The sequence below is a fragment of the Nipponia nippon genome, unplaced genomic scaffold, assembly GCF_047370975.1.
Source record: "Nipponia nippon isolate SJK-2023a ecotype South Korea unplaced genomic scaffold, ASM4737097v1 scaffold_7, whole genome shotgun sequence".
Lineage (NCBI taxonomy): Eukaryota > Metazoa > Chordata > Aves > Pelecaniformes > Threskiornithidae > Nipponia > Nipponia nippon.
In genome coordinates, this window is record NW_028262391.1 from 248857 (window position 1) to 260993 (window position 12137).

Sequence of the window (12137 nt, forward strand, 5' to 3'; positions counted from 1 at the left end):
ATTAGATTATATGTCTTCCAGTCTGCAGTCTCCTTGCTTTGTGCAAAAAGTGAGAGAAAAAAAATCTCACTTTCAGGTGTATTTAACTTTACAGGAATAAAAAGCAAGTTTGGTAGCTTCAGTATATTTTTTACATACAGAGTTATCACCGTGAATTAATTACTTCATGGGTTAGGATGGAAGGTAAGAAAAAGCGTGACCCAAGGCAGATGCACCGTGGGTTCTTTTTTCTTACGTTACTTAAACTCTCCTTTTCTTGCAGAAAGAGGACCTCCAAATATATGAAAAATACTGTCAGAACAAGCCAAGGTCTGAAGCTCTCTGGAGACAGTGTGGAGACAGCATCTTTTTTCAGGTGGAGTTTCATTGCAGACTAGCAGTGCAAGACCATCAAAGCTTGTTTTCCTTCTGCATCTCTTCTTTCTTTAGAAACCTTAGAGAAATATACAGGGTTTTCTGCATGCTGCTTATACTGACGGCAGGTGCTGGCTGTGGGTCAGGGTGCTCACTCCAGGAGGCTGGGTGGGGAGAGCAGCCAGCAGATTTCCTGGGCAGGAGCCTGGCTCCTCAGGCTATAGCCGAGCCAAAGAAGCACTGCCTTCCTTGCAAACCCGAGATGATCACAATCTCATGAGCAGGGCATGCCAGATTTCGACATTAAATTGAACCTAAACATTAGCTCCTGTTTAGATATATTTTCACTGTGGCATGAGTAACCTGGAAACTCCTATGCAGATGGAACAAATTTCTCTCTCAATTAATTGTCAGACATATAACCTTCAGATGGCCAAATGACAATGATCTTGGTGTCTTGCCTGTGCTTCAAGAAGCAATTGTATTTTTCTTCCCTGTTGTCTCTTACAGGAATGTCAGCGTAAATTGGATCATAAGCTCTCGCTGGATGCTTATCTCTTAAAGCCAGTCCAGAGAATCACCAAGTACCAGTTGCTGTTAAAGGTAAGTTCTCCAAGATGATGCAAAGAATTCCAATGCATAGCTTGTTTTACTTACAGAATTGCATATCAGCATTGTTTTCTGAAGGACTACCTGGAAATAAATCCTCTCTCACCTTTTCAACAAATACTTTGTAATGCTAAGTTGTAAAATGGTAACAAACAGTCAAAGAAAGAACTTCTATTTCAGAATAAGTACTGCTATTACTTAGCAGTACTTATATACTTCTATACTAAGCAGCAGGAGTATGTTGTTATTATATATATCCTGCTATAGATATATATAAAGTAAGATATTTTATATAGTAAGTATTTTACTGTCTTATTTATTGTTTTATTTATCTTTAAACAGAAATTTGAATTTGGCTTTATTGAATCTGTATATGGTCTTACAGTTTGAAAACAGGAACATTGATGCTGTAAATCCTATCTCTGACATCTGTCCCTGTTTAACGAAACTCCTTCAGCTCTCTGAACCTGATATTTTCCCATGGTTGTGACTCAAACCTTTCAGAAGGAGCCACTCCCTTTTGGTGCTTCTATTTTAAAGACCCAGATGGGAACAAATTGTAACTTTTCCATGGGATGAATATGTGAACTTCCCTCTTGATTTGGTTGGAACTGTGAGTGGTCCGTCTTTGAAATTCTGGTCTGAACTGGGCAACAGGAAATACATGCTCTCAAACCAATGACATTTTGTGAAGATGGTGGCTTAAATTTCTGTCTTCATCTCAGTTCTTAAAAAGAATGTTTACTGACCTTCCTTATGGGAAGGTCATGAAGGTGAATTGCATGCTGTTCTCAAGCCTTTGGACTTAATGTAGTGTTGTGTACTGTCATGAAATTTAGTGTGACATTTGCAATGAAGATTTTAGGCTGCAATTTTATTTGCTAATAGCTATCATGGCACTGGTCAAATGGTGCCAGTTTAAGCCATGTGAGGATCTGGCTGACCATTCGCTTGTGCGGTATTTCTGTGACCCGTTTATTGTTTGCACAAAACTGTAGAATCCAAATATTGACAGGGGATATTAACAAGGACGCAGCTCCACTGATTCCAGTAGATTTACATCAACATAACCCAGAAGTAAATTTGGCTCTAGTTCTTGAAACTGTTCTGTGACACGGGAGGAAATGTCAAGGTCTTCAGAAGAGCAAGAGTAAACCAGGTTCTACATTTAATTTGAAATACGACTGTAAATAAAACCAAGATTAGATCAAGGAATAATATTCTCGGGCAAAACAGGTTGCAGCCATTGGGGCTGAAGCTGGTCAGACCAGTTTTGTACTCAGCAACAACACATTGGCACGGACATTTACTTTGTCAGGGATTATGAGATCTGTGAAGATGGTGCACTCTTCCCCTGGCAGCAGGAGCATTTAAAAGTGTAGGAAAATGGGAGTCAGTGAAAAACTGGTAACAAACAAGTGCCTGAGAAGCTGCGTGCCTTGAGTGATCGGCAGACTAGTTTTAAATTCTGGGTCACAATTATTGTAACCCTCTGGTTTCTATCAGTTTAGCTAACATGGAAAAGCAGCATGTTCACTATACAGAGAGTGGGGATCCATCCTTATCCTAGAAATTGTGCAACAGGTACTATAGGGATGCATCCTGCTTTTACCTTCTAAGCCCTGGTCACCCAAGCACTTGAGGAGAGACTGCTGCTGTTTGGGATTTGCAAGAACTACCTTTTTGCAGCCCTGCTTTGCAGGAACATAAGTGCCTCAGCTTTTGGATTAAATGATTTCCAAACTCAAAATGTGCCTGAAAATGATATACCTGAGTGAAAACCATGTCGATGGCCACCCCTGCTGAAGGGATCTGGTTTGTACTATAATGAAGATTTCTAAAGTTAGTAGAGTCTTGATTCATTCCTAGGTATATTTCTGGAGCGCAGTTTCTGCTGACATTGTAGTCAGCATAAGGAAACAAAACTAAACTCGCTTACTGTAAAGTTCTTAGTGAGATGCTATTATTACAAGAATTTATTTCTTAGTTTCTTCACAGCTTGCATTTCTGAAGTGAAAATTGCATCCAGCCAAACACTTCTTTCATTCCACTGGTAGATATATAGGGCAGGGACAGGTCAATAATGATGAATAAAATGGTTATTTGGTTCTGAATTCTGTCACTGGAACTATTGTCTTATTAACAACCAATAAACTTATTCTTTCAGCTGATTGATGGATGCAGATTCCAAGCATCAAAATCAGGTCACTATATGTGACAGTAATCAGTTATCTTACTACTTTTGGTTACAGTCATCTTACTTTTTCTGTTTAATGGTAGGAATCCTGATAGGCTTTGGTTTCAAATTCTGTGGTGTAGTATTGGGATCTTCCAGCTGCTTTGAGACTCATGTCTTCTCAAGACTGTACCAACCATATGTGGGTTTGTATCTGTTAACCTTTTCTTTCCTAGATGCTTTTAGCAAAGATGTAGAGTCTGATTCTGATCTCGGGTGGATACTCATTGGCAGTAACTGCTTTCTGCACAATACAGTGGGGAAAAAAAAATCTGTGCATCTGAATCAGGTTCAGGGCTCTTCTGTAGGCAGAAGAGCAAGAGGCAAGGCAGTTAATTTCCTTTAAAATGAAGATTTTAGTGTCTTTCAGGATTTGCATAGCTTATAACCGTTGTTTATAAGAAGAGAATTAAGTCCTGAGCTATGACTAGAACTTTTCAAGCAAAATATACATATAGAAACAAGAAAAGTCATCCTTGTAAGGAACTGTACTGGGCTATGTAAATAGTTGGTCCTAAATATTTGGAACTCTAAATAGGATCTCTGTATGTGAAGTGATTACAGAAATGGAGCCCTCAAAAGGTTTTATTTGTTTCTTTGCTTTGGGCACATTCTGCTTAACTTGTCCAGAACTTTGCCTCTTGTTCCTTGTGCAAGGGTTGGAGGATGGAATAACTTCCCTTATTTCAAGCAGAATATAATTGATGAATCTTTGCTAGAGGTCAGCATTGTTCTTCAAAACTACTATCTCTCAAAAAAGGTTTTCAGATTTGCAAATGTAGATGTGTAGATTGTAGTGCAGAGGTAGAGAATATGAGGTGGGGAAGATTAATAGTAATCATCTGGCCTATTTCCCCCCCAAAAAAATTAACAGCTGAAAAACCTGTCTTATAGAGTAAGAAGTCTCATTTAATTTAAGGAAGAGGGATTTGTGAGGTGATTTGACCGTAAGTCTGCAAGCATCTACACAGGCAGTGACTTCTTCCCATGCAGAATTTCTTTACCTGACAAGAGCCTGCTAAGACCTGATGAGTGGAACATCAAACCTGCCAATTCAGACTAGAAATTAATTTGCATTTTTAACAGTGGTAAAGTACCTTGTGGAAAAAATTGCTAAGGGAAATGGTGAATTCTCTAACACCTGAAATCATTATATTAAGACTGAGTTTCTTTTCTAGCAGATGTGAAGTAAAAAAACCCTGGATGTAGTTCTGCGACATTCAAAAAGTTCATTGCAATATGTCAGAATGGTCCTGTCTCACCTTAAATGAACCCACAAAACTTGAAAATGTCCAAAAGGTCAAAATGTACATCCTCAATGACAATCCTGGTGAATGTCCTGTTTGTTTGTTTGTTTGCCTTATAGTTCTGCTACTTTGTCTATGCAGCACAAATTTCAGGGAGGATTGTCTTATCGTGGCTTCTGGTGTAAGAGGTTTTCAAGTAGTTTTCATATTTTTTTTTTAATCAGGAAATGCTGAAGTGCAGCAAGAATTCAGAGGGTACTGCTGAACTGGAAGAAGCCCTGGCCACAATGCTTGATATCATCAAATCAGTAAATGACTCCATGCACCAGATAGCAATCACAGGATATGAGGTATTATTTGCTCTTGCTCTTACTCTGGTCTTGACTCATCCAATGTTCCTCTCATCATTGATCGTGCTGTGTCCATGGCTGGTACACCTTGCAGGAGCCTGTGCTGCATTCTTGAGTGATGCCACTCAGTGGCATGTTGTTGACACGTAGTTTTGGTCACCACGTACTTGTCGTGTGGAGGTGGGGGTGTGAATGTGGGGAGGAAGTGGGACAAATGCAGTCTTTCTGAGTAATCACACCCAAAACCCATTTGTAGGTGAGAGGTAGCGTGGCAGACGTAACTTAAGAAATATGCTGAAACTTTGTGACTGCTATGCAACTCAAGTGTTTCCAAATCTTTTGGCTTCCATTTAAAGTGGGTAATAGAATCCATCCCAGTGACTGGCAAACTCATTATCTGAAATGTGAAATAACAGCGACAGTACAAATTGAAGGCCACAAATGTATATATCTCTCTGCTGAAGCTCCGCTGAAGCCATGTGACTTTGAAGAACTAGTGTTGCCTGCATGAAATGAGCCCTTAAGTGAGAAGTGGAAGTGATTGACACATAAAGGAGAAACAAGCCTGGCGAAATGAGGCCTGAGGGTGATGTGGTTGCTCATTTTGAAATAGCCACAGGGTGCAAATGTCAAGGAAAAAAAATGTCCTGAGAAGCTGGGCTCAAAGAATTGTGAGATCGGAGTAACAGCGTTTAGTCTGGACACCAGAAAACCAGTATTTTGTGCAGAATGTGACTTCCTGAGAAAGTGCTGGGGTCTATACTGGCTGTGTCTGGGTGGGAAGAGTTATGCTGTGTTTTGCAGGATGGAGTGGCTTCAGGAGTTTTAATTTCTATAGTTCTCTCTTTTGTGCAAGTGCTGCATCTGGTAGCAGAGGAAACCATGCTCTCTGTCAGCATTATTTATTATTTTATAAATTAATTTAACTGCTTGCTCGGCTGTATGTCCACTGCTTTACACAGCTGGAGATGCTCCTGTGGATTGTACATTACGTTTGAAATGAGAATATGAGTTCTTACCCTGCAGTAGCTGTACTGGGTTGAATGTGAAGCAGTGGCCATCTTGTTGATATTAGTAAACACATAGACGAGCTGTAGTGCCTGTGGATCGGAGAAACACCACAGGTCCTAAGCATAACTTAGGTCTGCCAAACCTGACAACCTTAAGTAAAGCATACACTTTACCCCAGCCTTCTGCACAGCTATGAGCTACAGCCATTATGAATTGATCAGTGGGGACTTGTGCTCTACGTCTTTGCACCAAGAGCTGGGTTCAGATTAAGAATATAGCATGAAGTTTTCATGCTTAGTTTAGATTAGCAGTATCTTTTTGATATGATTTCCATCTAGTTTTCAGTTTTTCCAAGTTTTCTCAAGGTAGGAGAAGCCTACTATATTCAGATTTGTTGGCTGAACAGGAATAGTTCATTAGCTTTTTAATTTCTCCAACATACAAAGCCAATCCAGCATCTGACTGTTTCTGCCATTGAAAGTTCTTAAAGAATTCTCTACTAGTATCTCTTCTGATGGAGCAGAAATGCTATATATTTTTGAATCTTCACTGAAAAAAAATCTTAATTTCAGTAACACAAAAGAAAACACTGGTCTTAAAATGAAATATTTTATACTGATGTAATTGGGTGTCAAAAAGCATTGTCAGCTAGACATTTTATTTAAATGTAGAGAGACAAGCCAACAGTTTAAAGTGACTCACTACAGATGAGAATTTGTCCAAATATGTTTAAACTGCTACTGATAAAACTCTTGAGACCTCTAAAGCTGAATGGTAAAATAATTTTATTTCTGCATGTTTTATTCCTATTTGTATCTCCTGAAAATGAAAACAAACCTGATTCACTTTAGTAATCAGTTTTCCTTTTAATTTTCCTACTCTTGGGAAGCTGTTTTGTTTTATTTAAAGCCAGTGGCAAAGCTTGTGTTCAGAGATTCATTTTTAGAAATTAGAAAGTCTCTTTAAAGCCTGGGTATTATTATTGCAGACTTGGACCACTCAAAACGGGCATGGGAAGCTCATGGATACAGTGCATCTTTTACTTCCCCAGTTTCCCCTGGTTCTGATTCATCCCCAAAGAGAAAGGTAGCTTTCCTCCTGTGTTTCCCAGTTGAAACATATGTAGTTACAGAAACTTTACAAAAATTTGTTTTTAAACAGTTCCGCAAGGGACGGGCAGAAGAGCTTCTCCAAGAAAGGTAACATATTATCCTGAGCAGAGGGCATCTATCCAGATTCCTATCCATATAAATGTTGAGGTCATCCTTTTGCCTATTCCTTACTTTCAAATCTCGGTAGTTTTGTACTCAGGAATTCAACGTAGCATTCCTGTTCCTTTTCACCTTCTGCTTTTGAATTTGCCAGCCTTCCATGAAATGCCAGGTAGTAGCTCCAAGGACTAGATTTTTGCCTCTGCTTTGTAAGCTGAACCGAAAGACAGGACGAAAGACAGGCTGCTGTGTAGCCTGATGCTGACAGCATTCCTGAGGTGGTTTGTTACGTGATTATTAAATGGGGTGAAAGTGTGAAAGAGGATGAACCCAATAATTTCTCCTCCTTGTTCCACCTGTCCTAGGTGCTCAGCTGTGATGCCAAATAAACACCTCCCATAGCTCATGAAACTGCACCAGGCATGATAGAAATACTTGCCTAGTACACCTTTCAGAGAAGGGTATTATGCAAGCAGAAGAGCAGGTTTTGTGGCAGCTGATGCATGCTCCTAATTGCATAGGATATTCTGCTTCTTGGACCCGTGCACATGCAGACTTGAGGAGCTGAACTCTTGTGTAAGAAATTGCTAGCATGTTAGTTTGGGGTTGGTTTTGTTTTTTTTTTTATTTTTAGGCAAAGCCACAAAAAAAGTAGAGTAAAGCTTGGAGAGCAGAAGTTTTAGAGATGCTTCCTACTATCATCTTAACATTTGTATACAATCTGGCCTGGGTAGTTTGTCCATGAGTTATGCAGCACTTAAGCCATTCATATGTATCTCTCGTCTTCCATAAACGTGAGACACAGTGTATTGTTCTAACAGGGAATAATGATATTTGAGATAGTGATCAAATCCTCCATTTTAAATAAACTTCCTTTAGGACAAAATATTGCTGTCCACTAGCACAAGCTACCAGAAACAGTGTCCTCCTCTCTTTTTGCTGCCCACACTGAAGAGAGAGTCCAGGGCTTGTGGGCTAATATTCAAAGTCTTGTGGGATTGCTGCAGACTGCCATCCCTGTCCGTCCTCTTTCTCTCAGCGGTGGTAGCCTCCCATTTCACTTGCTATAATCCCAGTCCTAAATCCAAGATTGAAGAGACGGACCTATCACAAGAGTTGGAACTGAGCTTCTGGATCTCAGTGCCGTATCGAACGGTGCCTGGAGTGACAGGAGCCTCTCACCATTGTCAGAACTATGTAGAAAATACGTTTGTTTGGGTTTTTTATGTAGCTTTACATCTCATCAATATGCTTTTCACAGGCTCGCAGTTTACACCCGCATGCACATGTAAATACAAACGCACACAGTCCTGTATGCACAAATAAAAAATCCAACTCTATGTATTAGAGATGAGAGACTATTATAGAAATTACTGAGGTTTTTTGAATGCTTTGGAGAGTCTAATAATACCCTGATATGGAGTGGGAAAGTACCTAATCAAACCCTGGTTCTGCAGCTGGATCTAGGGTAGAGGACGGGGAGTGAGAGGGAGAACAGGTTGCAATCTGTAGTTTAAGAAATCAGACATCCCCACTGGGAGCCAACATCTTCACCTTATAATCAACTGAACATACAAATATTGAAAATAAGTACTTTAATAATGCACTGAGCTTATTCCCTCAACTTATTATACAAAGCACTCTTAGAAAAAACTTGCTGCTAGGATAACTATGTTTATCATTATTTACTGAAGCTCATTGCCATATAGATGTTGCCATGTCCTCTACCCACACATTGCTACACTCTTTAGTACTGAACTGTGCTATGTTTGTGCTGGTGGCATCTGAGCTGAATATTTATATCAGTTGAAGTATTTACCCATCAGTGGTTCTCAGGCAAGGGCTTTAACTCAAAAAGGTCTGGTTCCTGCTTAGTTTCACTCTCCCTCAGGTGCTTTTATGGCTCCTTGATGCATTTACTCCCTCTTTGCCCACGGCTGTGCAGCATTGTATAGTTTGCAGATGGTGAGCGAGAAACTATTGACAAAGCTTTTAAAGGCTATTTTGCAATGGGAGGGAATTACACACCTATATACCTCTAGGCACCAATCTGTGTATTCAGACATCTAAGTGTCTTTCAAGGTTTCGCCCAGGGATAGAAGAAGCTCATAGCAGAGCAGAAACTGAACCTAGAGCTTTCAGAGCCAAGGCCTTTGCTTGGATATCTGGACTGCACTGGGCCTTGAAACTGCCTTGGAGTCAGGAGTCTTGAAACCCAGTTCTTGTCAGAAGATGCTTCCTCGGAGGTCATCAGAGGGGACAGCCTGTGTGTCAGATCCAAAGAGGTCCTGAGACAGACCTTAGAGACTAACTATGAATGGGGAGACAAACTGGGAATTATGGACATGGAAAACAATGGGTTAATGGTTATATGAAGAAACACACAAGTTTAGCAAGGAGACGTGCAGACGGGATTCCAGCTGTAACATGTCCACTCTCCAACACAAGGGATGCCTAGGCACATGCCTCTGCCTGGAAGCTTAAACACCACTAGGGGAAAGCAACTGTGCCTGCAATTATCCTAGTTTGAACGTGATGTGGGCTCTCTCTTTTCCTTGCTTGCTAGGGGGATGTCAGTGAGCTCGGCAAGCTGTTGATGCAAGGTTCCTTCAATGTGTGGACTGACCACAAGAAGGGGCACAACAAGGTGAAGGACTTGGCTAGATTCAAACCGATGCAGAGACATCTCTTCCTCTATACAAAGATGCTACTTTTCTGCAAGAAAAGGGAGGAGAACACAGATGGCCATGAGAAGACAGCTTCATACAGCTTTAAGAATTCGTTAAAGGTAATAAATGTGGTAACGGTGGGGGAGACAAATAAATCTGGTGTTCTCACAACATGGGGATATTTCCCTGTGAAGACTTGAAGAAGGTACACATCTCTGGAGCTATCTTGCAAATGAAAGCTCCCATTTAGTTCTGATCTGGAGACAGACGGAGCCATATGTCCTGCAACTCCAGATGTGAACCTTGGTTTTGCAACTTGATACAAATTGGCATCTTGTGTGCTCTTGCCCAGCATCCCATAAAGAGAAGCAAGACTGAATGGACGTGCATCTCTCATTGTTCTGCCTATAAGCATCCTCCAAGTTCAGTTCTGTTGCGAGTTTTACTCTTGACATCAGTTGAGCGGGTGAATATACCTGCTCACAGAATATTGTGACAATAATAGCTACAGATGAATCACAGTGCAGTAGAAGTGCCCGTTTATTGACAAGAGTGACATTTACAGATATGAGTCAGAACATTTTCTGTTAAGATGAGATTCACAAGCAGGCCAAATTTTCCCTTTAAGCACATTGCTTTGACACTTGTGATGTCAGACAACTAACATGCGTCATCAAGTGTAATGCTGCAAACTTATTACAGGGTAACCAGACAGGAATTGTAATAGAACCTGGTTCAAGGAGTGAACCAATTCATATAAACGTTTCATATACTCACATATGTAATTCATATAAAGTTTCTTTCTGTGGAGGTAGCAGGAATGATGACATAATCAAAGCTGTTTAAATCTTCAAATCTAATGCTGAGGCAAATCAGAACAAGGGGGATGAGCAAATACAGGAAGAAGATGGGAAGCGGGTAAGTATACTAGCAGCTGGACTTCAAAATTGTGTTTAAGAATCTATCATTTAAGAAACCTAGAATTATTTTCTTCTGTTCCTTGTTCATCTTGCCTTGTTAGGCACCTAGCTCCTTGCTCACATCTTTTTTTTTTAATTTTCCTGAAACTATATCGAATATTTTGTGTTGTCTGGATTTGCAGATGAGTTGTTAAATCTCACAAAGCCCTGTTCCATCCCTCTTCCTCTCCCACCCCAACAGGTCAGTGACGGCAAGCTGAAAATGCCATCTTCCTCAAGCTGAAAATTTGTATAGGTGGACAAGAGCCAGGATAGGGTTGAAAACTGGCCCACAGTTCAAGCAAAAAAGTAAAAGAGGATAAACTCATGATCAGACATTAGCTTGTGTTACTTTTGAGCTCTAATTTTTTTTTTAGTTTTTCCTATAACAATCAAAAAGATGAATGATAAATTAGATGTTGAGAAATAACATGTTCTGAATTTTACTGTTAATGACTCCCTAAGGTGCAGAAATGAATGCAGCCTTTTAAAAATGCTTCTCAGAGGATAAAGAGTTTAACGACGATTGACATTTTCCAGATTCCAGCTGCTTCTTTTCTATTTTGAAACAGATGAGCACTGTGGGCATTACAGAAAATGTAAAAGGGGATAACAAGAAGTTTGAGATCTGGTATAATGGCAGAGAAGAGGTCTATATCATTCAGGTAACAATCCTTTTTTTTTTCCCCAAGGACTATACTGCCTTTTAATTGAATTGTTTTTAAGAAAGTTTTCAGTTTCATGACTTTCAACTGTCCTGTACACTCAAGAAACAATAGCCATTGGAAGCTCCGTTGTTGTGTTGGCACTGAAATTACCAATTTATCATTGTGAAAATGGTCATGATTTTGGGTAAAAGAGGAAACAAACTAGTGGAAAATTACTTGGGAGGCTGGACAGAAAAGCAAGGACAGGACCTTAGATTCCTGGTAACTCTTCCATCTTGAAGAGCGTCCTCTGCTTTGCTCAAAGATGGCCACAGTGTTTCATTCCTTGGGAAATCAAGAGCAAATGTAGGTCAGGGCAGCCAAGTGATTGGCAGCATGCTTTAACTAGATCTGCTTTGCCTTTTCCTCTCGTGTTCTCAGGCATCTTCTGTTGAGCTGAAAAACACCTGGATTTCAGAGATTCGCAAGGTCCTGACAGGACAACTGGAAGCGTGCCGAGGTAGGACACACAGAGCAAGATCTGGTAACGTTGCCTTCCTTCTGTAGCTGCCTGTGACAGCATGGAACTGGGGTGAGGCACAGTGCCGTTTAGTACCGCCACTGAAATCAGCTAGAACAGGTCTTCTATGCGAGGATCGGTTGAGTGGTTGCAGCATTGCTGGGATTTAAACCCTTGTCCTGATCAAAGACAATTTCTTAGAACTTTAGAAATGGCACCAACAATTATTCCATTCATGGTCTGAGGAACATGATTTTCCTCTGTTCTCCCTCTCAAGACGCAACCCTAGCAGCATCCATTTACATCAGGATGTGAGGAGATGGG

At 40.3% G+C, this 12137-nt stretch overlaps 1 protein-coding gene across 10 annotated transcripts in view; it reads left to right on the forward strand.

The window, feature by feature from the left end:
- The window catches only part of MCF2L2 (MCF.2 cell line derived transforming sequence-like 2), a 182457-nt gene that overhangs the window by 140888 nt on the left and 29432 nt on the right, over positions 1-12137 (forward strand). For all 10 annotated transcript variants that reach the window (XM_087738487.1, XM_087738485.1, XM_087738493.1 and 7 more), the window contains exons 19-24: positions 263-355; positions 865-957; positions 4671-4796; positions 9585-9806; positions 11219-11311; positions 11735-11813. In XM_087738487.1, coding sequence (XP_087594613.1) covers positions 263-355; positions 865-957; positions 4671-4796; positions 9585-9806; positions 11219-11311; positions 11735-11813 — 706 coding nt within the window. The remainder of the gene's footprint in view (positions 1-262; positions 356-864; positions 958-4670; positions 4797-9584; positions 9807-11218; positions 11312-11734; positions 11814-12137) is intronic.